Source organism: Clarias gariepinus, chromosome 2 (assembly GCF_024256425.1).
Source record: "Clarias gariepinus isolate MV-2021 ecotype Netherlands chromosome 2, CGAR_prim_01v2, whole genome shotgun sequence".
Classification (NCBI taxonomy): domain Eukaryota; kingdom Metazoa; phylum Chordata; class Actinopteri; order Siluriformes; family Clariidae; genus Clarias; species Clarias gariepinus.
Window position 1 is genome coordinate 25,582,582 of NC_071101.1, and position 27,217 is coordinate 25,609,798.

Genomic DNA, 27,217 nt, shown 5'->3' on the forward strand with positions numbered 1-27,217 from the left:
ACAGTAGGCATGGTGTTCTTTGGATGCAACTTAGCATTCTTTCTCCTCCAAACACGACAGGTTGAGTTTATTTATTAGTTGTCGTGTCTAACTGACCATATGAAATTCTCCTAATCCCCTTTTGGATCATCCGAATGCTCTCTAACGAACTTCAGACGGGCCTGGACATGTACTGGCTTAAGCAGGGGGACACATCTGGCACTGCAGGATTTAAGTCCCTGGCGGCGCAGTGTGTTACTGATGGTAGCCTTTCTTACTTTGGCCTCAGCTCTCTGCAGGTCATTCACTAGGTCCCCCGTGTGGTTCTAGGATTTTTGCTTACAGTTCTTGTGATGATTTTGACCCCACAGAGTGAGATCTTGTGTGGAGCTCCAGATCGAGGGAGATTATCAGTGGTCTTGTATGTCTTCCATTTTCTAATAATTGCCCCCACAGTTGATTTCTTCACACCAAGCTGCTTACCTACTGCAGATTCAGTCTTCCCAGCCACAATTTTGTTCAATTTTGAATTTTGTTCTCGCTGGTCTTGGCCATAGTGGAGTTTGGAGTGTGACTGTTTGAGGTTGTGGACAGGTGTCTTTTATACTGATAACGAGTTCAAACAGATGCCATTAATACAGGTAACAAGTGGAGGACAGAGGAGCCTCTTAAAAAAGAAGTTACAAGTCTGTGAGAGCCAGAAATCTTGCTTGTTTGTAGGTGACCAAATACTTATTTTATCAAGGAATTTACCAATTAATTCATTAATAATCCTACAATGTGATTTTCTGGATTTTATAGTTGAGGTATACCTATGATGAAAATTAAAGGCCTCTTTCATCTTTTTAAGGGGGAGAACTTGCACAATTGGTGGCTGACTAAATACTTTTTTGCCCCACTGTACATAATATGTTAAAACTAATTAATCAGTCAAATGCAGCCTTAATTTTCATTACTATCATAATATGTAGTTGCAACGTTAGGGACTAAATATAGTTTTCCCAGAATAATGTTGCTACAATTATAATGGAAGAACATGAGAGATTACAAAGGAGACTAAAAAACACACTAAGAGACTAAATCAATCAATACAATAAATACAGGGAATAGCCTAGAAATAGGCAATATGAAAAAAAAATAACAGAAAACTATCACATAGTAGTAACATAAACTTTGTTTATAGTCCTATAAACTAGGCTGAACAGTGATAGTGACTTGTGCACATATTGTTTAATATGCCTCTCGTGAAAAGTGAGTACAGTGACAGTAATGAAATGAACTGAAATTAAATTAAATGAGGCGAGACAGCTATCAGACCAACCTGCTGAGGAGTCTAATGGTCTGAGGGAAGTGGTTGTTCATGTACCTGATTAACTTAGTAGTCCAAGGGAGGGTTGAGATGAATGCAGCATGATGCAGTACACCTTTCTTACACATGCTGTATATTAAGATGGCATGAAAGCATGACCCAGTAATGGACTAGACAGTTTTCATCGCTCGCTGTAGAAGATGCATTAGCTACATATGACAGCCCTTCATAGTAAAGTATTGAGACTTTCTGTCACACACCTGTTGAAACAATTAAGATTGTTTATGCACACACACACACACACACACACACACATATATATATATATATATATATATATATATATATATATATATACTGTATATACACTCACCTAAAGGATTATTAGGAACACCATACTAATACGGTGTTTGAACCCCTTTCGCCTTCAGGGCCATCATGCCATTTATTCAACAAGGTGCTGAAAGCATTCTTTAGAAATGTTGGCCCATATTGATAGGATAGCATCTTGCAATTGATTGAGATTTGTGGGATGCACATCCAGGGCATGAAGCTCCTGTTCCACCACATCCCAAAGATGCTCTATTGGGTTGAGATCTGGTGACTGTGGGGGCCATTTTAGTACAGGGAACTCAATGTCATGTTCAAGAAACCAATTTAAAATGATTCGAGCTTTGTGACATGGTGCATTATCCTGCTGGAAGTAGCCATCAGAGGATGGGTACATGGTGGTCATAAAGGGATGGACTTGGTCAGAAACAATGCTCAGGTAGCCCGTGGCATTTAAACCATGCCCAATTGGCACTAAGGGGCCTAAAGTGTGCCAAGAAAACATCCCCCACACCATTACACCACCACCACCAGCCTGCACAGTGGTAACAAGGCATGATGGATCCATGTTCTCACTCTGTTTACGCCATATTCTGTCTCTACCATTTAAATGTCTCAACAGAAATCGAGACTCATCAGACCAAGCAACATTTTTCAGTCTTCAACTGTCCAATTTTGGTGAGCTCGTGCAAATTGTAGCCTCTTTTTCCTATTTGTAGTGGAGATGAGTGGTACCCGGTGGGGTCTTCAGCTGTTGAAGCCCATCCGCCTCAAGGTTGTGTTTGTTGTGGCTTCACAAATGGTTTGCTGAATACTTTGGTTGTAACGAGTGGTTATTTCAGTCAAAGTTGCTCTTCTGGCACCAACAATCATGCCACGCTCAAAATTGCTTAAATCACCTTTCTTTCCCATTCCGACATTCAGTTTGGAGTTCAGGAGATTGTCTTGTCCAGGACCACACCCCTAAATGCATTGAGGCAACTGCCATGTGATTGGTTGATTAGGGAATTGCATTAATGAGAAATTGAACAGGTGTTCCTAATAATCCTTTAGGTAAGTGTGTGTATATATATATATATATATATATATATATCACCCCCTTTTATTATTTCAAAGAAGCAGAGGTGTTGTAGGATCGTGTAAAGTTGTTAGACACAATACATGCTCAATGAAAATTGCTTACTCTTGATGCTCTGGTCTTTTGGGTGTCAACAAACATCATTCTTCAGTCTTGACAGTAAGAGGTTGTTGACAAACATTATTCTGCTATTACCAGGAACCCAGTTTTGCTGTATTTATTGGACATTGATGGCTCAGTGGTAGGTTTCCTGCCATGCAGAGGGCCTGGGTTCAATTCCCACCCAATGCTGCCTGGATAAAATAGGAGGGTTGTGTCAAGAAGAGCATCTGGTGTAAAAGCTGTGCCAAGTTGTAATTATTAGTGTTAATATCGTGGGCATTTATGACTCAATAGTAGTTTTCTCACCTGCCATACAGAAGGCCTGGATTCGATTCCCGGTCCCAAGCCTGGATAATATGAGAGGAATGTGTTAGTAAATCCAAAGTAAAACTTGCACCAAGTTGTGTACCAAGTGAATCTGGTGGTTCGCAGGAGTAGTTGGAGGAAGAACAACGTTTTTAATATTGTCTATCAAGATTGTAACACTTGTGTTTTATATGACTATTTTGTAATGCACAGTTAACAAAATGTTACATCTAACATCATGAAAGTTACTGCCCTTAACATTTCTTATCCTACATAGTTCACTTTCAGAAAAAAAAATAGTAGCCTAAGTATAACCCATAACATTTAACTATCCATCACTTTTTTTTCAAGAGTGCATCCTAAAACAACATCTGGCAAGACTTTTACTAATACACTACAGTATATGACCAGGCTGTGGGCACCTAAACCTTACAGTCATTCATGCTCTAGTGTTATAATGACCGCCATTCTTCTAGACAGACGCACAGTATTGGTGTTAATTTTATTTATTTTTTTATTCATATGATAGAGAAGGTGTGTGTACCAAAGAAGCTACTTCTGGAGTTTGTGCAACATGGAAGTGACCAATCTTGCTTCCCTAAAAAATTTCAAGCTGCTAACTTCAGCCATTTTGGAGAGATGATTTTTTTTAAATATGTGCCCCAAAATGGCTATTTTCTCACCTTATACTCTCACTTCCAACAATAATAATTAAAAATGCAAATTATTCATATTTCTTTTTAAGTATTGATAGTAAAATTTATGTCAGCTTCAAGAAGCATATGACCTGTAAAACCGTTGCTTAAAATGTTTTTTTTTTTTGGCAAAAACTTAAAATAATATTCTATAGTGTCAAAATTCATGTTGCAGTATCTTACACTTTTTCAGGTTTATCTCTTTTCAAGTAAAATCTAAATTGTTCAAGTTTCATTTCAAGATCATTGAAAGATTTTAATACAAAACTGATAAAATGATGTTTTTTTTTAATCTGATTAAAATATAATTGTGTATGCATATTTACAAAAAGAAAATCATGGCTTGGGAGGTATGAAACATTAAGTATTATGAAAAATAGTGTTATCTGAAAATTCACTTTTTTCACCAAGGTGAGACTTTTTAGCTCCGATACCATGTTTTGGTTAAATGTGACTGAAGGGAATTTGTTCTCACTATGACACAAACAGAACCTTGAATGCTGGTCCTGAAGTACCTCATGTGCTGCACATTTTAGTGCAGATTGGTCGGTGACTTAACCAGAATTAGATCAAGAACAACACCAACATTTGCAGTACAGAGAGAGAGAGGGAGAGAGAGAGATAAAGAGAGAGAGAGAGAGAGAGAGACAGAGAGCTCTTGTACACCAGGCCTGGGAACCTGAGCTTTGTTGTAACCTCGAACGAGGAATGAATGACCACCAGATGGCGCAAGCACACCATTTTTTCTTTATGCGACACGGGGGGTTGTTGCAGCTGCTACTCTCTGAGCACCGACCTGCAGCTCTGAGCTTGTGCGCGTGCATTCTCGGTCTAACACTGGAGGTAGTTGGCGCGCGAGCGCAGCAGAGGAGGAGGACGAGAAGGTGATGCGCGATTTCACAGACTGAGCTCAAAAGTTGCGCGCGCCCTCCATTTTTCCACTTTTAACGCTCGTCGCGTTCCACGTGTATAAAGCATTTCTGGCGCACAGACACGATGGGTATGATGTAGTGGGCTGTGTTAACTGACTGACTCGACGAGTCTTCCTCTTGACTTATTGTGGAGAAAGGAAACAGTAATTATCCACACAGGAGGCATGCAGCTGGAAGGATGAGTGTGTTGCGTGTGTGTGAGGAGAGCTGATGCTGTAACCTGCTCCGTGCGCTCTCCTCCAGCGCAGCAGCCGGAAAACAGTCACCCATCATCACCAGGTAATTCCTTTATCATTTATATGCATATATATATGTGTATTTTTTTAAATGCACAAAGTGCCCTAAGTGCACGGATGAATTCCACTCGATGTGCGTATGTTCTGGACTCAGTATAGGCATGAGCGCGCGCCTGCGACAGATGTTTCTTCCTCCAGCTGATGCATCACGCACAGTGATTGATTCGAGTGCACTCTGTCTTTGTTTTAAAAAAGGATGCTATGCCAGACATATAGTAAAAAACCTAATACTCTCCACAGGGGCAAAGGATTTCCACATTACTGGTCGCCTTTAAATGCATTACGAGCATGTGAGCACAATCTTTTGATTGCTTATGATAACACGCTTAAGATGTTGCTCAGCTTTCATTCATTCTTAGGTTTAAGAAATTCCTGATTGAGGGTGTTTTCCATTCGAAAAGCAAGGACTGCTGTTTTTAAAAGGAAGATTTAGAATTTTAGCGCGCGCGTTCTGGTGAATTGGAGCTCCTGTTAATTGTCAGGCAAGTATTCAAGAGGGCAAACACCATTGTAGAGATGTGTGTTCATTCAGCTGCACAGGAAAAATACACAGAGATTGCGACAGGAGGTTATTATGGATCTGTGACAGCAATTAGTAGTATAATTGTGTGTGCATGTGTGTGTGTGTGTGTGTGTGTGTGTGCAAAGCAGAATTTATAACAGCATCATTTTAATAGTATTCATTCTGTACTGTTTACACTCAGATCCGGTTTATGTTTCACAATAAAAATAAAAAAATGTAAAATATGATTGATTAGGGAGCATACAATATATTGCCTGTAGTGTGTGTGTGTGTGAGTGTGTAGATTTGTTTCTATAGATTGTTGGGGACCAGATTTCACTCCAAAAAAAAAAAATCTTACAGTTGAGATTAGTGGGAACATTTGTCTTATCCCTATAAGGTAAAAAAAATATATAGTTTGAGCATATTTTTTAAATTCGATTAGGGTAGGGTTAGATTTATGTGTAGGCACAGCATTAATTAGCTGCATTAATAATTATGGCTTAGAAGATCCCCAGTAGAATAGTAGTACAAATGTTTGTCAGGTTTTGGTGTTTGCACGTGTGTATGTGGAGGACGATTTATTTTTTGGAAGATGATTGCCCCTGCTTTTCTCCTTCTCTTACAGAGTCCACAGAAGTCTGTAAGATCTGCAGACTAGATCGCTACATGTGACTGCTAAATGCACCATTCCCCTTCTCACACACAGTGTTCCTTTCGACGCCCTGTCACACACTGATGGTTAACCTTATGTTCTGGAATCTAAGGACCAGAGAATGGTCGCTTCAGCTTGGGATCTCCGCACAGAGGTCATTATTTCAACACTGAGGTGTACTGGTGATTCCTTTCACCTTGCACACCTGCTTCGTACTTACCACCTGCCCCAGTAGCTGCTGCGCACCTGACAGAACTCCACCTCTGTTTATTTTCTTTCTTAGTAATTTATCACATCATTGTCACCACTATGGCGAGGTACTTAACATGGCAGGGTTACTTTTTTACGCTGTCAGTGGTAAGCTGCTCTTTCACCTATGGACCTCAGCGCCTAGTGGATCCACTCGTGCCGCCTGCTCCTGAATACGCACATTCCATTAGAATAGATGGAGACATCATCTTGGGTGGCCTCTTCCCAGTTCATGCACGAGGGGAGCGTGGTGCCCCATGTGGGGAGCTAAAGAAAGAGAAAGGTATTCATCGCTTGGAGGCCATGCTCTTTGCAATTGATCTCATAAACAAGGACGCTGAGCTGCTGCCCAATATTACTTTGGGAGCTCGCATCTTGGATACATGCTCAAGAGACACGTATGCTTTGGAGCAGTCACTCACCTTTGTGCAGGCACTGATTGAGCGTGACCCCTCTGATGTGCGCTGCGCCAGTGGAGAGCCGCCCATCTTTGCCAAACCTGACAAAATTGTCGGAGTGATCGGAGCATCTGCAAGTTCTGTCTCCATCATGGTAGCCAACATCCTGCGGTTGTTTAAGGTAAGTTAATCAAACGTGTACACACATTTTTCTGTTGTTGTTTTTTTTTTCCTCCCAGAAATGATGAGGATCCAGACTTTGCCAATTAAGTCCAAATGCATATATGGCAAAAGGATGTACTAGTTGGAGTTTACACTCTGCTGTAGACAGACACCACTGTTAACACTAAACACAGTTCCCAGATCAAATAATAAAAGATGAACAGATTGCCACTTAGCAATTATTATACTGCTCTGCTAGAGTTTTTCATAAAATTCACTAATATTATTGGCTTTATTTTGAATCACTCTTTGAGTCACTGAACAGGAAACATACTCCCCTAATGATGATCTATGAAGTACATTTGTACGAGTTAACAATTCGATATGCTTCACTTACAGTAGCCATTATTATGGGGCTACACTGAATTGTTTTCCCCCTTTGGGTCTGAAAATGCGGCTTTATCTTGTTTTCAGGTTATCTTGTTTCTTGTCACATTAGTAATAGAATAGACACACTATATATAGCAGACTTGTAATTGGATATAAAAAATAGGGGTTGCGGTTATTAGATGAAGGGAATTGACATTTAATCAGGAAAAAAAATCCAAAAGCCAAACGCTTTGCGGGTGAGAAAGATAAATCCACAATATGAATGAATGCTATCATGTGGTAACGCGATGCTGGATTTATCCTAATAACTCTTTTATGTTCTAATACTTGAGATAGTGAAACCATTCTTTCTCATATTTCCTGTGGTAAAGTAGGCGCTGTATTAGTTTGTGATGCAACTCTGTGCAGGTATAATATCTACACAATACAGCTCCGGTAAGAACAGTGGTGTATAGTCATAAAGAAGAAAGTAACATCAGTCACAAGTAAAAATGTTCATGCTAACTTTCATTTTTACCTTGTTATATTCTTAAAATATGCATTGATGTTGGAGTAAATTTCCCTAGGCTACTTCAGTATTTACAGCTAATGAGTCAACATACAAGATGTGTGAAAAAAATGAATGTCATTTCTATTTGTGTCCTGTATAAAAAAAAAAACAATAACTTGATTTATATTTAAATGAAAGACTATATTTGCCTTTATGTGAAATGATAGAAAGATATTTTTCCAGAGGCATAACTGTTCAATTACTTGGTCCTTGGTTTGGTCCTATTTGTGCTGTGTGTGTATTCTTGAACATTACATCAGAACTATTACAAGATACATTCAGTGTTAGGAGGCATCATAGATTATGTTAAAAATGTGCGATTCGAATGGATTAACATAAATTACTGTTGAGAAAAATACACCACAAGGGGAGTTTTTCTCGGGCTGGACTGACAAACCAAACAGATTGTTCATATGCAGTTAAAAAAAAGGGTCATGGGGTAATTATCAGACTCGTAGTCACCTAATTACCTCTCACCTTTCTTTTTCTCAGCGTTTGTCGCATCTCCATTCTGTTCTCTCTCATTTCACCCCCTACCTTCTCTGCTCTGTTTGTACTATCAAAAGGAAACAGACATTTTGATGTTTTTATTTTTATGTTTCAGTAAGGGAAAAAAAAAACCAAACTAAAAAGGAAAAAAATTATATGAGGTGAAAATGGCTTTTTCATTATGCATTGGAATTCTTATGTGAATGGTGACATGGTGGCTTATTGGTTAGCACTATGGCCTTGCACCTCCAGGGTTGAGGTTTCGATTCCCGCCTCAGGGCTGTGTGCATGGAGTTTGCATGTTCTTCCTGTGCTTGTTTATCCTGGGCTTGTTCTTCCTCTGGGTTTTCTCCAAGTACACATGTTTCCTCCCATAGTCCAATGACATTCAGATTAGGCTATTCGGTGTTACAAAAATTTACATATAAAGATAATTAATACAAAATGTACAGTAAAAATTAAACAAATTAACCTGCACTTTACCTTAGAATCCAGACAGTGTTTCCGATTGTGTGTGTATATGTGTGTTTGTGTGCATGTGTATTTGTGTGAAGTTAAAGTAAGACGAGAGAGGAGAGGAGGAGGGAGGGGGCTACTGTGTAGGAGATATGTATATCTGTAGCCTAATTACTCACCAAGCTTTTTTATTCTTAGAATCTCAGCTCATTACTAGTTAAACCGGTTGACATCTCCTGGAAATCCAGTGACAGGTTGGTAATTAGAAAGTGAAATTATTTTGGGGTAAACTGTAATGAGTGTGGACAGTACACAGGTTGTATTTATATACTTTAGACTACTACCTCTTGCTCTTGTTTGGACTTCTTGTTCATTTTTTCATTAGCTTGCTAAGTAAAATTAATTCAAATAAGAGATTAAGTGGTAATGAAAATTATACCTAAGTTGCTTGCTGGACAACATAATATTTATGTGGGTGATCTTACTTAATACAATGTTATAATATTATAAAATCGTGCTGCACAATTAAGACAATGGCAATATAGACCTGTTTAATTATTCAACCACAAAATGCTGCAACTCATTAAAGGTAATAAACACATAGCGAAAAGAGATCCTGTAGTCATGAGTGCTAAAAATCTTGGTCTAGAATAACTGTTTTATAAGTGGTCAGAAACTTGTTACTTATGAAAGAATAAAGTTACGTTAAAACCATTGTTTTTCTTGTGTTTTACAATAAGTTTGATGTGTCACATGACCCTCTTCCTATTGAAAAACAAAAGTTGGATCCAAAATGGCCGACTTCAAAATGGCCACCATGGTCACTACCCATCTTGAAAAGTTTTCCCCCTCACATATACTAATGTGCCACAAACAGGAAGTTAATATCACCAACCATTCCCATTTAATTAAGGTGTATCCATATAAATGGCCCACCCTGTATATGTAAATTACAGAGGAACACAATTTACTAAATGAAAGTGTAATCTGTAATTTTTTTAAAAGTATAGGAATGTAAAAATGTAAAATTAAATAGAAATGTAAAATTCTGGTACATAAATACAATAACTAACTACATATGTAAGAACATGTGACTTGTTTATTTGCAACCATGTTACCAAAATACAAAAGGTTTTTTATTTTTTTCTGTCTTTGTAAGCTTTACTTAACGTCATCCAACAGTTCAACTCTGTTACCCTGAGCAAATATATATTAATTGTCAGTAAAGTATGACAGTAAAGTATGGTTATACAATTACAAACTTTACTGAAAAATGTATTGTATGTAAAAATGTATTTCTTTATTCAGCACAGTACTAATAGGAATGAGCATTCCTACAACCTTTTAGTGCATACAGTTCGCTCACTATAAGTCCATATGCATAAATATTATTAATTTTATTTATTGTCCATAAATGCATTAATCTTCAAAAACATATTGCTGTATCTTTTTATGTTTTTTTTTTTTACTGCTATGTGTAAAGCCAAAGGCACTTTAAATTTTCTGAGACTTAAACTTAATTAGACCTTCCCATCTTACACCTGGATTATGGTTGTACTTTGGACTACGTCCAAAAATCTCCTATGCTATGGCATACCTCACCAGAAGAGCAGAAGAAAGCTTCTGTTGTAAAGCTTTATAATGTAGAATTTTCATTCTGTAATATTTTTATATGCTTTACTGTCATTTATTTATTTACCTTTCCCCTGTAAGTTATCTTATACTGTTACTCAAATGTGATGATTGAGTACAGGGTTAGTGTGTACATTTTAGTCCATCTAAATGGTGCTATGTAGGTGTGAATATTAGAGTTGACTTCACAATACACTTACTACAGTAGATACAAAAATTCAACATTAAAAGCATTATGCTATGACACAATACATTACAGCAGGTTAGAAACATTATCTTTATCTGTGGCCTCTTATTAAACCACACTTCAGTGGTGCATTTTAAGATCAGACAGGTTGGATACTGTGTTGCCTTTATATAGAATTCTTATTTATATGTGATATTTCTGTTTGATGTTATATAATGGCATTATAATAATGTATCACTATATTGCTCTTGACATGCAGATTGGTGTTCAGGGAGTGAGGGGAGGGAGTACATGAGCTCTCATTGGCATTCACCAACCAGCATAGGTCTAGACACACACACACACACACACACACACACACACACACACACACACTCACGCACACACACATATATAGTTTTTAGATAAAAGGAGTTAGGATTATTCGACAACTGGTTGCAATTTTCGTGGATGATGGTTTCGTTGGTGGTGTTAAAGGACTTAAATTCTGACCAGTTTGATCCCCTGCTATAGCCTAGATACACAGTGTCAATAATTCATACATACATGCCCTGGGTAAAAACTAGTGGTGGCTGGTGTTTTTAAAAATTGGGGAAGTGCAGGGGTCTTTTATTGAAGTGGATATCTGTGGGTTCTGTTTTATCTCTCTCTTGTTTAATTCTCACTCGTTCCTCATCAAAGAAGCATCAAAAGAGTTTTCCAGAATCAGGTCACCACCAGTAGTGTCCTGTCACACTAAAAAGCAGCTAGGCTGCTAAAGCCGGTTCTCACTTTAAAATTTTTGCTAATGATTAATACAAACTCATAAAGCTGGGGGTGACCAACAGCTTTCCACCGTGGGCTAACAATTTTTTTAACATGCTCAAAAAATCTGGGCCAATCTACAGTTTTTTATGAACTCTGCGGCAGGATGCGGCAGGTTCCCCGGGATTTTACAGGAACTATCTAGTTAAACTCATAAATGAAAAAATACAATCAAACATAATTTTATACTTACAACTGTTTTACAATATTTACTACCTAGCAAAATGAGTTATATAAATGGATAAGGTAAAGTTATTTTATGGGTTATGGGAGCAGCTCTGTGCCCGCAGTTTGACAAGCATGTTTAAGTTTAAGACGTCATCATGTGCCGGTTATTCCTCTTGGCGGAGAACCATTAAAGTGTCATTGTTAAGTACTATACTGTACATATCCATCCATTCATCTAGGAACCTTCGTAGTCAAATAGGGACCCTTGAGGCCCATGGGGACCATTGTATTTATTCCCATTTTGTACATTTGTGGTCAGCATTCATACACATTCACACATTGAAGGCAATTTTAGAACGTCAATTAGCCAACTTGCATGTTTTCGGACTTTGGGAGGAAACCGGAGCACACAGAGGCAACCCACCAAACACAGGGCGAACATCCAAACTCCACGCACACATTTCCTGAGGGGGAATCGGACTCGGCCCTAGAGCTGCAAGGCATCAGTGCTAACCACAAAGCCATCGTAACGCCCTATATACCCAATTTTAGAAAAGTTTGGGATATTTTCGAAAATGCTTTAAAGTCAATAATTTGCTATTAATTTTTTCTCTTGAACCTTCATGTAAAAAAAACACAAAAATTCTTCAGAGGCTTGTCTTCCAGTGTGTTAAATCACTGTTTCTTTTAATTATAATTTTTAATCTTCTGGGAAATTAAGATACTAATTGTTTGAGCTTTGCATGTGAACTTTTTTTGCATGATACAAGACAAAAGCTGCTCAAAGGCCTGTGTTCATTATCGTCTGATTTTGCACTTCATGATGCACAATACATTTTCAAATGGAGATTGATCTGGACTGCTGGCAGGCCAATCAAACTCACGCACTCTGTGTTTACAAAGCCATTTTGTTAAAGCACATGCTGATCAAGGCATGGGATCATCTTACTGAATTAACTATACACTTCCTGAGAAAAGACAGCACCTTGATGGCAGCATAATACCATCAGGTCCATACATTTTGGAACAAAGATACAACTTCAGGCCCTTTTATTTGTTGGAGTATTCATGTAGCAATACTCCAGCTAATAAAAAGGCCTGAGGAAGGGCCTGAAGCCTGGAAAAAATGGAAGGGTTGCATCAGGAATGGCATCCGGCGTAAAACCTGTGCCAAGTTGTGTGCGGATCAGACCCTCACACGGAACAACCGAAAGACTAACAACATTCATGTAGCAATGAGGGATCATGTCACACCTGCCCATACAACTGATTGTCAGCAATTTGTTCAATTATTTATGAATTAAAAAATTGATTTATTATGAATTTATTAATTATTTTAATTGAATATGAAAATGGCTTTAATTCCTGAAGGCTTAACGCCAAAATTTTGTCAGTTCTCTTGAATTAAAGCTGAAATGTCTTTTCTTTGCTCACATCTTGAGTGTTTCAGTTCCTTCCTTTCTCCTCAGTGTGGTGGTGTGCAGAAGCCAAATGCCAAAGTAGGTATCTTTGTTGTAAAATGTATGTACCTGATTGTATATCTCTTCAAAATCCCAATATATGTCTCCTTGTCACTGGTACCTTCGGGCATAAACAAGTCACCTATTCTGTGGCCACCAATGCACCCATACATTGAATGCTGTTGACGACTTCAGCTTTTGCTGATAACAGTATATATGGGATATTTAATCTTTGGCACGGAGAACTGAGTGTCTGTTTTTCCTGAAAACAAGATGACACTTGGACTCATTTGACCACAGCACGCATTTCCACTGTTTCTGGTTCATCTGAGATGTGATGCGGCATAGGGTTTCTGTACAGATTAGATGTATTGCCTTCTCTCTGTGTAATATAGTTTCAGGTTGCATTTCTTGATGCAGTGGCAGACTGTGTTAAGTGACAGCAGATTTCCAAAGTGCTCCCGAGCCCATGTAGCTGTATTTTCACGGTAGCATGACAGTTCCTCATGCAATGATGTCTGAGGATTAGACGGTTACACATATTTAACAGTGGTTTCTGGCCTTACCGTACATGGCCTGAGATTTGTCAGGGGTCCCTGAATCTTTTCACAATATTGTGTACTATGGATGGTAAAAGACCATTGCTTGCGTTTTTTAATGTTACTGGCATCAAATTAAAATTTTGTTTATATTTACAAAATACAGTAAAGTTGGTCAGCTTAATAAAGTGTCTTGTTATATTTCTCATCTGGTTACACCTGTTATTGAATGGGATTATTAGGTGACATTTGATGTGTTGGAGGCAAGAAAAATGTGCAAACATAAGGTTTTGAGCGACAAGGCACAAATTAGTGATGGCTGGATTGACTGGGTCAGAGCAACTCCAAAACAGCAGGTCTGCGGTGTTCCCAGTATGCCGTAATTAGTACCTACCGAAAGGGGTCGAAGAATTGAAAACTGGTGAACCATAAACAGGGTCATGGACATTGATGTGCATGGGGTGCAATGGCTATCCTGTGTGGTCCAAACCCTGAGAAAATATGCTGTAGCAGAAAATGCTGAAAAAAGTTAATGCTATGATAGAAAAGGATCAGAACACATGGGATTGCAGATAGTTGGAGATATGTCAGAGTACCCATGCTGACCCCCTCTTTACCACAGAACGTGCATGGGCATTCTTTAAAAGGCATATCTTCACCTGCATGTGTTTGCAGTAGAGAAAGTTATGTTGTGCAGTTGTTGTAGAAAATGCGTCTATGGATGGAGGAAAAAGTATTCATAGTAGAGTATTACAGTATTTCCGCTAATATGGAAGTGGTTGTGAATGGGGATCGTGTTTAAAAAAGGTGGCAGAACAATTCCAAAAGAGTTTTAATAAGACTACATTACGCATAGCATGGTAAATCAACATGCTAATAGTGCGTATGTTTGTTTCATTAAAAAGAAATAAACAAGGTCATATTGCAGTCCTTTTATTTCAGTACTGTGTATTTTGATCCATATTACCATGCTGTATATTGATTTTAACAGAACATTGGATGCTCTGGTTCCAGTCATACTGAAGACAGAGTGTAGCATGATTTTGGAATGTGCAGTGTACAAACCTACAATGTATTTGGCCAGTAGTGCATTTGTTTAGTGCTTGCTTGCTTATAGATGTATGCTGTGTTTCAAGGCTGCCTTTATTATGACTTTGTCAACACTGATCTCACAATTTCCCCGTAGGGAATCCCCACTGCCAATTTAAGCACCTTTGCAGTACTTTATTAGCTCAAGTGAAATCTGTCGGATAAGTCCTTGGGGGCCGAGATATTGAGTGAACATTACGGAACAATTCAGGAGCAGAACCTGCCAGAAAGTCATTAATAAGTGTGGTTTGAGTTTCCTCCCTTATAAATGCAAACAAGAGGACTCAAAAATGAAATAAAATATCTATGGCGGCATAGTGGTGCAGTGGGTAGCATTGCTGTCTCACGTCTCTCCAGAGACCCTTTAATCCTGAACTGTGTGGTGTTTTTCATGTTCTCCCCATGGGTTTCTGCCAGTTTCCTGGTTTCCTCTCACCTTCTCTAAAACCTGCCAGTAGGTGGATTGGGTATGCTTAATTGCCACTAGATGTGAATGTGTATCTGCATGGCACTTTGTAATGGATCCATCTCTTCAATGACCTGGATAAAGAGGTTATTGAAGAAAAAAGGAGATAAAAATATACTTTGCCACATGATTGCCATGTTAAACATTGTCTTATAGAGTTAACAATTTTATTCATATTTGACAGGTAATGCAATACTTCATTCTGTTAACTTTACTGATGGACAAAAGAAACACAGCACATATAAAGTTGAAATAGCAAATCGACATAATAGAAAATAAGACATTGACAATGAGTTAACATTAGCTCACGATACAAGTCTAGCTGCAGCCAAGCATCGTTGAAGAGTCGGTCAACTTATCATGTGTAACCATGGATTACCAGCAGCAGTACTGGCCACAATTTCTGTAAAATTTCTTAAAGAACGCTATCAAATTGTTCTGTCATGTCTTGTTGTTGTCACTTTTGGACTTTCAGGCCTAAGGCCACTAGCAGTAGAGCCAGTTATTTGGAATCTGTTCTTTAGCCTGGAGATGGTATTCCTGGCAACTCCAAACTTTCTGGCAACGTCTGCTTGTGTGGCACCAAGTTGAAGCATTCAGATGGTCTTCTCTCTGCTGGCTTTGTCTAAATGGGGCGTGAAGAAAAAAAGCACAATCAGATTGTTTTCCATTCTTTTGATTCTAAGACATGTCGGACATGTCAATTCGTTTATGCATAATAAAGTATACTATACATAATATACTCTTTTGTCCATGAATATAATTAGTCCAGTATTTAGTTAAGAATAATAAAAATCAGCCAGTGGATCAGCTATTCAGACATGTAGAGGAGGTTTGTTCCACCACCTACAAGCCAGAAATAAAAAAGAGCCTTGATGCATGCCTTCCTTGTACCCTGAGTGATGGTGGGACCAGTAGAGCGGTGCTAGAGGATCAGCAGAGCGTGGTGCACTCCTGAGGTGTGAGAAGTCCTTTGAAGCAGTTGCCTATTTATGTCTACTTACATAGCACAAGGCCAATAACATGGGTTATATACAGGGTTAAAATAAAGAGCTTCTCTGGCTATTATACACAGTAAATTGCAAAACTGCGATGTGCTGATTTTTGTGCAAATGAAACAGGTCATTATGATAGACCGTCTCAATACCATAGCACCGAGCACTGTGTTAATTTTTTATATAAATCACCCGGCCAGAATGTTTAATGTTAATATTAATTGTTCTTTATAATGTTAAGTATAGTAAATGCAATGTTATACATTACTACATGAAGGACCGTTTTTAAATAAAGAGCAATTGAATGAAGGAATGTGAAATATATTGTTTTTTTTCTTTAAAACGTAAGCAAATGCCAAACTAACTTGTCATTTTTGTGATATACGAAGTGCATACATTTGTAAGCTACTGTGTACTTTCCGTAATTTGATTTCTAAATTGCTTGAGACATTTTTGACAACATGCCATCGTTCAGATGGAAATGTGCGTTTACCCAATCAGATAAGCTTGGAGTGAGGGAAGCTTCTTTGATGAGCTACACCAGGATCTGGGAACTGCTTTTCTTGCTCTCATTTTTTTTCCAGTCAGCTGAAAATATCATTTCTGAGCATGTAAACAATTTCAATTTAGCAAATTCTACAAGTCTTAGAACTACATATATTTGTCCTTAAGGGCAATGGTCCTCGCTTCTGCTATTGCTTTCATCTTGAAATCCGAAACATACATGCTTATAGACCAGATTATTCATTTTAAGAAACTGCTGTATGGAGTTGTATGTATACACTTGATTCAATTAGATGTCACTTTAAATTTCTCAATCATTATTTATTTGCAAATGTTGATTAGCAGATCTGCAACTGACTGAGGCTTTGACAAATCAAGTGATTTTATTGCACTTTTTTATTGCATATTTTTCGCCAGGTGGTGAAGCAGTATTCATACCATGGCCCAGTCTAAAAATGTGTTAAAAAAGCTTTTATTTTATTTTATTGGCTAAGAAGATTGGTTACAGGTAGTCAGCAGTCAAAAATGCTAATTTCAGATTCCAGTCAATTATGTGTGGTTTTAAAAATATATAATACACATAAAATGTATTATATATTTAGTCAAATGAAAATGTATCTGCACATGTGATTTAAGCACATCTGTATTAGCCTTCATAGAATATAGTAGTACTGTTTTTAGAAGAAGAGACAAAGGGCAACATATTTTTTAAAGCATAAATAAGGATTATAAATAGGATAGAGAACATGGACATGTGTACTGTACACAAAAATTGGTAAAATAACAATATAATAATAATAATAATAATAATAATGGTAGGCATTACAGAAATGTAGGTGGCATGGTGGTGTAGTATTTAGCACTGTGGGCCTCGGGTCTGCGTGTGGGGCTGACATGTTCTCCCCGTATTTCATGGGGTTCCTCTTGATAGTCTGGTTTCTCTCATGCAGATTAGGCTTCAGGTCGTCTGCAACCCCGTACAGGACAAGCGGTATAGAGGATAAGTGAGTGACACAAATGTATGTTTTGTGTGATTTAAAGCAAAGAGCTCTCTATGCTGAAAGAATGCCTCCTATTTATGTAACATACTGATGTTTATTAAACCATATTACTTGCTTAATTCAAAGAAAGCATTCACCTTTGGTTATATTTCTAGTTTCCATGTGCTTGTGTAATAGTTCATGATATAAAACTCAACTGCAATATAATATATGTTTTACATTTATATTTAAAAAATGGCAAAAGTCACAAGCTTAAAATAAAAAGAAAGGAAAGGAACCAGAATAATCAGAGGAATTTAGATTTATAATGCACCGCATGGTTCCAGTCTTCATCTAAAGGGGCAAATGAAAGGTCTACATCATTCATCTGGTATGTTTATTTAGAAGAGAACATGAGCAAATCATACTGGGTGGAACAACATACACTGTGAGACCAGATGTAGTTATAGATCAGAATATGAGATCATCCGTAGATAAGGATAGGGCATTATTGTGTGCTTTTTCTCATGAAGTCAGACAATTTGTCAGATTAATCTAGAAGGGTGTTATTGCCGCTCCCAGTTTGCAAAGATCGAATGAAGCGTCGCATTGCAGATTAATCAATACACCACCTCAGCTCTGAAGGGGGAAGGAAGGAGAGGTTAACTCATGTTAGCACATGTTACTGAAGCTATGCATGAAGCATATGCTAATTTCCATAATTGTAATAAAATCCACAGTTGTATTTGTATAATACGTAGTGATCTGTTAAAACAGAGGCGACTCAGAGGCCTCTTTTGGATTTATATGGTCAGCAGAGTCTGAAAGAATGAATACGAACTGTAATCAGTAAAGCCTATTTGAAAGAATGACGTTGCAAAGGATTTTGAAAAGCTTTTAAGAATTTAGCTTAGTGTGGCGCAACTCAAGCCTTCGTGTGAATTGTGTGTCATTAGGCTGAGGAGGCCAGACTTGGGAAGGCCAGGGACACAGAATATCCCCTTAACAGAAAAAGCTTATTGAGTGAAATTGGACTAGTCGCCGAATTTGGGAAAGGTCGCATGACTGATAAGACACTAAACTACACTGGCACATTTCATTCAGTATGTGCTGTGATAAAATATTTAAGTAATAGAAGCCTGTCAGTGGTATCAAAGGTCTCATATTTTATAACTTAATGGTTAGATGTGGCAAGATATGAGATTCATGTACTGCTTGACCAGTCTGTGAATTTAAGGCATTAAAGGCAAACTATTTTTGACATTTTTTTTATCGCAACATAATGCAAAGTCACCTCTAAACTACTGTCTTATTGCCATAATTCAAGCTATGTCTATGTCTTGCACTATTTGACTTTGTGCAAGCTTATAAATTTTTATACTTTCAGTTTAGGTCATGCCTAAAGACCATATCATTCAAGTCCAGTGTAATGCAATAATAAGAAAAACACAGAAAGGAATTAAATCTATCACTATAATCAGGAAATAAATATATAATATAAAAATTATGTAATATAATACTATACAATAAGGCATTTTCTTTAGACAGTTCACATCAGTTTGCTCACTTGTCTGAGTCATAAAGCAAGTAGAGCTGAGATCACATGAGCCCTTAATTAGTGTCTCTTGTACGCTGTGGCTATTAGCAACTCTAAAGCACTCATCTGGCCGAGCAACTTTGATACAGTAGATATCTGATGTTGCACACTTAGGTGCTTCTGTAAATTGTCAGTCCTCTTGGATGTAAAATCTGGATTAGCATGCAAAATTAATTACATCCGCAGAGGCACTCTTTCCCAGCCACACGTCTCCCCCGAGTCTGTGCTAATGAGAACAGGTCCTGATTCCAGTTGTCCAATACTGCAAAAGGTATGACAATACTTTAGTAAAACTTGAGTTTGTAATACAAGATACAGCTTTTCCCTAAGACTAACACATGCACAGATAAATCGATTACTTGATTTGCAAAGCCTTAGGGTGTGTATGCATATATAAATGAGATTTCACTGGCAGACCCAGTCGATTTAATACCCATGCTCCTGGGATTGCTCCTCTTTTAAAGGTACGTCATCTCCATCAATACTAATATTTGAACATCTGTCGTCAATGAGAATGATGACCTTCGCAATCTCTTACGTGATTGTTTTTTTTTTCTTTTTTGCATTTGCAGCGATCCCCTAAACCACATTCTTTTTTCTTTTTTTTTTTTAACAAATCTGTTTTTATTTTAATAAACATGGCATTAATAATACTTCAGTTGTTATGTATTTAATCTTTGTTAAACTATGCCTTATGATCCCTGTGTATGACCTTTTACTATAGAAATGATAACATCAGAATAAAGCACATAATTATCTGCTTTTACAACTGCTGTTGTATAACAGTTTTTAACAATACATGCATATTCTTGTTTCTGTTGTTTGTTACATGCATAAATGATCTAAAATTAACAATTAAAAAGCAATAGGGCACTGATGACTCAGTGGTAGGCGTTTCGCCTGCCATGTGAAAGGCCTGGGTTCAATTCCCAGCTACTGTGCTGGTCCCAAACCCGGATAAAATGAGAGGGTTGTATCAGGATGGGCATCCGGCGTAAAATCTGTGCCAAGCTTGTATGTGCGGACCGGATGGTCTACTGTGACGACCCCCAGCCGGGAGCAGCCGAAAGACCCACAACAAGCCCCTGTTTTTAGTTATTTTTTGGTTTGTAAACCAAAGGCACAATGTGTACACCTACATTTCACCACTTTCTCTATCTCACACTATACCTGAAACAATGTAAGAGTCATATTATCGTAGGATTCAGTGTACAGTAATTCTGGTACTGACATTTTCTTTGGTTCATAAAAGAAGCTTCACAGGAACCGAATCATTTGAAGTGTTTGCTTAGGACTGATAGTCTGTGAGGGATTTAGCTAAGCAGAAATTAGTTTTAAAAATTCAATTTCAAAGAGCATAGTCCAGTTTCTTCTTCATCATGACTGACGCCTTTGTCCCTGCAACCATAAAATCTAATAAAAGGAGTGATTTTAGCAGAAACTCTGCCTTTCCTCAGATTAATAGGTCATATAATCAGGGAAAAGCAATGACATAATTTGTCATATAGACATACCACCGTTTTCTGTATTGCCCACTTACAGTACATTCACTCTGGACACTCTGACTTACTCTGTCTTTCCTTTTGACATGGCATTAGAAATGCAAGATTTGTCTTGCTGTCTAAATAATGTTGCCACTGCATGAATAGTAAATAAAAAAGTGACACTAGATATTGTACCCATATGGTCTTCTAAGCTATATATATATATATATATAACATTCAGAATGCATCCTGATGGTTAATAGAAATAATGAAATAATGAAAAACTGTTAATGAATAGATTTGCATAAGTGCATAATGAGGTTATAGAAGGTCAGTGTCATTGTCCCTGAACACAAGTTTTGATTTTGTTAGCATACATTTACCATAATGATTATGCTGAAAAAAGAATATTAAGGAGACCTCCATTAAAATTTAATTAGAAGACTGTTCAGGCTGTTATATATATTAGTAAATGTTATTATAAAAAAGTAATTGTTTATAATTTTTGAATTATACATCATAAATTTCTTTATCCTAAGCGGATGCATATGGATCACCTGTTTATCACATTTACATACAAGTTTCCTGAGCCACCAGGAGGTTGTCACTTAGAGCTCCTAAAATTCAGAAACAGCTCTGAATGGCAGTTTTTGTTGTAAGCCATAACAAGTTCTTGTTGGTTCAGTTTTGTCATCATTAGGAACTGACATATTCTGTCTCTTGGGGTGAAATTAGCATGTAAGCAAATCCCAGGTCTTGCTCGAGAACATTCCACTGATTTTCACTCATTTCCACTGGGTACCGTCTGAATACTGTACAGCAGGTGTTTTCAAAGCACCCAGGGACACCTTCCAGTGGGAAGGAAAAAAAAAAAAACCTGGAACCCCTCCTCAGGAAAACACAGATTAATATTATTAAAGCATGTTAGGTAAACATACACTTCCCCCAACCTGTCACACAGAGTTAAACGCATCTTTAATATTAACAGCAATTTTCATTTCCTTAATGCAGACACCCTAAAGGATAATTCTAATGTGTTCTCAAATTATGGGTATGATTTTGTGGCAGTTAAAATGAACCATTTTTAAAATCAAATGATCAAAACCCAAGGAAACCCACCGCTCAAGCATGGGTGTGGAGCTCTGCCACAGCCGATAAACAGTAGACAAGATCATTAAAAAGATAACAAAAGTAAACAAACATTAAAGACACAAAACGGGAAAGAAAAGTAAAATGATGAGAAGCATCAGCCTAAAACCACACATAGTGTACATTCAACCAGAAAGGATAATTAGAAGTGATTCCCAATCTGAATATGACGCTTGTAGCTTATCTGCCTTAATGTTTGGGATTTTATGCTTTTTGAGATGCTTTTCTGCTCAACACAATTATAAAGTGTTATTATATTATTGCATGCATGTTTGCAGCTGGTATTTCTTTCTATGGGCTACAGATGCCTGAATTATAATAAAAAAACGTGATCATTTTGACATTCTGCTAACATTTGAATATGCCAAATGATATCCATACTGAGGTTAGGGTTAGAGGCGGTTTCAGTGTTGCGTTATTTTTTCCTGCATCAGGGCACAGGTTATTTGAAACACAGAAAAAGGTTGATTTACAAAATGGAGTGCATGTCACCTGGAAAGGCTACAGATCTGTGATGGGAGCATCAGAATTATATTGAACCACTTGAGACCATCATATGAGGACGTTACATTTTCTATCAACTACATTGTGTATCCATGTAAGATCCTCATATAAGGACTGATGGCTTTGCCAAACCTCTTCTTGTTTGAAGAAACTGATTAATTTCAATACTTATCAGTTGCTAATAAACAGAAACAATTAGGAGAAATTACAAGGCACACATCATTTTTACATACACATATACACACACACACACACACACACACACACACATACACAAAGTGGCGCACACACTCATACCCAAACACATGCACACATATCGCTATTCATTTTTCAGTGAGTGCTTTATTCTGGTCAGGGTCACAAGTGAATCTGAAATGCATCCATGGAACACTGAGCATGAGGCAGAAATACACTTTGGATGCACACACACATTGGAGCAATTTACCACAGCCAAATCAGCTACCTGCATGTTTTTTGTAGGTGGGAGGAAATTTGAAAAGCTGCAGGAAACTCACTCCGACACTAACTTGAGCTCAGAATTGAACTCGGGACCCCAAGAGATGGCATCACTAGCAGCTGCACCACTATGCCATCTAAAAGAACAATAAGCTATATTAGTTTTTCTTGTGTTTAAATTACTGGGTTGCTTATAATCAAGTGACACCATCTAGGAACGGTTAACCACCCACACTGTCCCCAGCTGCTGCAGAAAATAAATGCTTTTTTCACTCTTTTTTTCCCACAAGACTTGGTTGATTTTTTGTTATTTTGAAATTTAACATTAAAACTATCCTGGAGTTATGATGTTGGATTTGGTTTCAAATTTGTAATTGGATTATGTATTAAATATTAGTGATATTAATATCAGCGAGCAATATATTAATATCACAGACTGTACCTTGTAAAGCCATGCTTTGTCTAGAGAAGAGAGTCAATATCTTTGGAATTTTTTCCAACAACTCTGGATCTGTGTGTATTGGGAGATTTGACCATTAATTAAAAAAACTTTAAAAGGTTAAACAATGATTAGTTTTGGTGATTTGAGAGGTCATATTAAGCAACCAGGATTCATTTTGATATTCGTAAAAATACTCTTGTGTAGCCGGGTAGCATGGTGGCTTAGTGGTTAGCACTGTTGCCTTGCACCTCCATGGTACATGTTAGAAAAGAAATTAACATATTACATAATAGACTTGTCAGACCAAATATTTTGTTAAAAAAGAAGTGTAACAGTCAAAGTCTTCAGAGAAACTGTGGAAAATTCTTCAAGATACTCAGTAAAACTTTGACCAACAAACCAGAACTACACGAATAGTTCTTAATTAACAAAAAAAATACCAAGATAAATGACTTTACTGCACTTTGTAATATTTTTTCTATAGAAACGTTTTTGGAGGCGTCTTTGGATTCCTTTGCATGGGCATTGGTGGCTCAGTGGTAGGTTTCTCGCCTGTCATGCAGAAGGCCCGGGTTCAGTTTTCACCCAATTCCCAAACCCCAGCCACTCAAGCCTCAAGCCTGGATAAAATGGGAGGGTTGCGTCAGAAAGGGCATCTGGCGTAAAACCTGTGCCAAGTTGTGTGAGGATCAGATGGTCCGCTATGGCGACCCCTCTGTGGAAGCAGCTGAAAGATCAACAACAACTTTACATGGCTTTGCATGTGCCTAAGATATGTGCATTTGCCATACTATAGGGCCATGCATGATAGTATTAGGACATGATACATTACAATTCAGTTTGCAGTAAGCAGTAGAATTTTTTGTAAATCCAAAGCTTTCCTTGTTTAACTGGTTTTCAGTCGCATAATCTGGATTTAGTTTCAGTGCTAGTCTGAAAAGTTTTAATAGATTTAGTCAAATATTTAAAAAGTGCTTTATGTTTTAGTCAGATTTTTGTTGCCTAATCAGTATTTATAAAAATTGTAACTTATCTGGTTACATCAGTTCTTCACAATTTCCTGTCCTGATTTTATTTCGAGTTTTAATTACATATTAGACAGGTTTTAAAGTGTAGTGTTTCTGCCTCACAGCCCCAGGGTCCCTGCTTTACTCCTGAGCTCAGGTTACTGTTTGTTGAGTTACTGTTTGTATGCACTTTATCTCTTTGTCTTGTGTCTACATATATTTCTTCTGGGTTCTCCAGTTTTGTTCTGTACTCCCCAAAAATGGATGTAGCTGGATGTACTACTCTAAATTCTCTATAGGGGTAAATAAGTGTCTGATGGTGTACAGTATGTGGCTTGTGCCCTGTGATGGACTGGTGTCCCTTTTTAGAATGTATTTTTGCCTTACAAACAGTGTTTAGGTTAAATTAGTAAATGACAATGAATGAAAGAATTGGATCAGCACCTAATAGCCCTTACGTTTATGCACAATAGTGATTTTATAAAGCATTTGTTTGGTGCAGTGTGCAGCTCTTTGGCACATTTGAGAATCTTACTGTTTTACACATTTATTATATTACATAACTTGATAAATTGGTAAAAAAAATATGAAAAAATAATCTCCCTAAAATAATGTTGATGCCCTTGAAAAAGGATACAAATGTTACCTAGCAACCTGAAATTATGACATCATGCTGATGCAGCATTACACCTACTGTAACAGCAGTATTAGCATGGGTAAAAGTAGGCAAGTACAGTCCTGTACTCCGTAGGTCTAAAAGATTCAGTGGCGCTATGCAGTAGTGGAAAGAGTGGAGAACAACTGCCTGCCAAAACCTACATTCAAAACCAGCCACAGAAGCACTTTCAGCAAGAAAACAACTCTGCTAATGTTATTTCACCTTAAACAGTGCTTTTGCTCCTTAGTAATTGCGTCTAAGTTGTTCTGAATTGTCCATGTTGTGTTTTGAATGTTTAGCTGCCGTTAGTTAACGCATGATTTTCCGCCGGCTCATAAGCTACAAAGCTTCCAATATAAGGCTGAATCCCAAATCCATCTCTAACAAGGGCACTACTTGGTGTATGGAGAAAGAGATTCTACACCATACTATTTGGAAAGACAAAAAGAGAAACTTGTAGTACTGTTCATCTCCTCCATGGTTTATTCTCCTCACCTTTTCAATAAATAGTACTGCAAAAAATTAAAACAATTTTTATTAGCTATTAGCTTTGGAAACAAGGCTAAAAGCTAACTCATAATAAATAGTGTCATATTTTCTGAATAATGCGGTAGTTGTGGATAATATTAAATGAATGGGTATAAGTTTGCATGTTGTTACCATGCTTGTCAGGTTTCCTCTGTGTACTCTGGTTTATTCCAACAGTCCAAAACATGCCGAATAGTTTAATGGGCATTCCCAAATTGCTCTAGTGTCTGTGTGAGTGTGTATGTGGTGTGTGTGCCCTGTAAATGATTGGCACCCTGTCCAATGTGTACCCCACTTTGTGACTAAAGTCTCCTGGGATAGGCTCCAGGTCCCCCCGCTACCCTGTACAGGAAAAGTGGTTTAGAAGAATGAATGAAAAATCAGAAAAACATTTTCCTTATAACATTTTCCTTTATATTGGTGTCTTTATAATGGTGCCTTTTTCTTTTTCCTTTTTTATGCTCTCTTTCTGATTAGACTTTTGAAGCCTTTAAAAGGTTCGAAAAGCATTTTGGCTCAGCTAGCTGAATACAAAATGTCCAAACGTGCTGTGCACCTATGCAGTGATTGGCAAGCACACAAGTATGTTTTCCAGTTTCTTCCTGTTTACCACCCCACCTTTACCTTTCTTGATGGACAGCTCACAAATAGCTATCAAACTCCAACTGTTCTTCAAAACCAAGCTTAGAAGTATTTTCATTCAGTTCTCAGAAGCCTTTTGGACAAAGCAGCAGCTAACCTTCTGCAGTCAGATAAATTCAGTACTTCTCACACTGTTTTCCACTTAAGGACCGTGAGTTTTTTTTATTTTTTCTGCATTATTTCATTTGACTGTATAGCTAGGTGTGTACCCTGAGCAGCCTGCCAGACTTCGGTCCTGGAAGGCCACATCAATGCAAATAATACCGTTTTACTTGAATTAACACATCTGATTCTACTTATCAGCTATTTCCCAGGACATTCACTACCGACATGTGATGGCTTGAAAGCCACATACATATCTCTGTATAGTTGTGACATGCTCATCTGAATACATTTATTATCACCCCAAGGGATTTTAATAGGAAAAAATTGAGTAAATAATCTGCCCTGTTTCCACTGTTTATTTTACCTTGTTTACACCTTTCCAATAAAAAAACATGTTACAGTGAAAGTACTAAAATCAGGCAAGTAAAATTTTTATTTAGGGGCATTAATTTGTGTAATAACCTAACAGAGCCTTAATTATAATTGTTAAGCTTCATGAATCTACTCTAAAAGCTGGAAAAGAACCAGTTTTCCTATGTTTGCATAGGTGTCCACGAAAGTGCAACATGATCTATTTTGGGGCTATGTGGTAACGGCACATAAGACGTTGATGACAAAAATGTAATTAAGGAGACTTAACCCTTCACAGCATTTTTATATTCATTTACTGTCTGTTTTGAAAGGACCTGCATTAAGCAAGAAAAACAACTAGAGAGATTGCTGAAATTGATGGAATTGGGCAGAGAACTGGCTAATGTATTATTAAAATCTAGAAAGGTAATACTGAAGCTATCAACTTTGTGGAAGAAATGTGGTTTGGAAAAAAATCATGAAATGACTGTGATCAAAGATCATAGTATTGCTTGGTAAAATTGCATCATAAAAATTGACAGCAGAAATCAGAACTGTGTTTAGTAGTTAAAGTAAGAGCATTTCCACATTC

General features: G+C 37.5%; 1 protein-coding gene across 1 annotated transcript in view; it reads left to right on the top strand.

Moving 5' to 3' along the window:
- The first annotated feature begins 4,700 nt into the window (after positions 1-4,700).
- Positions 4,701-27,217, top strand: part of grm8b (glutamate receptor, metabotropic 8b) — a 156,351-nt gene continuing 133,834 nt past the window's right edge. Inside the window, exons 1-2 of the mRNA XM_053477434.1 lie at positions 4,701-5,010; positions 6,158-7,012. Of these exons, the coding sequence (XP_053333409.1) occupies positions 6,494-7,012 (519 nt within the window). The 5' untranslated portion in view covers positions 4,701-5,010; positions 6,158-6,493. The remainder of the gene's footprint in view (positions 5,011-6,157; positions 7,013-27,217) is intronic.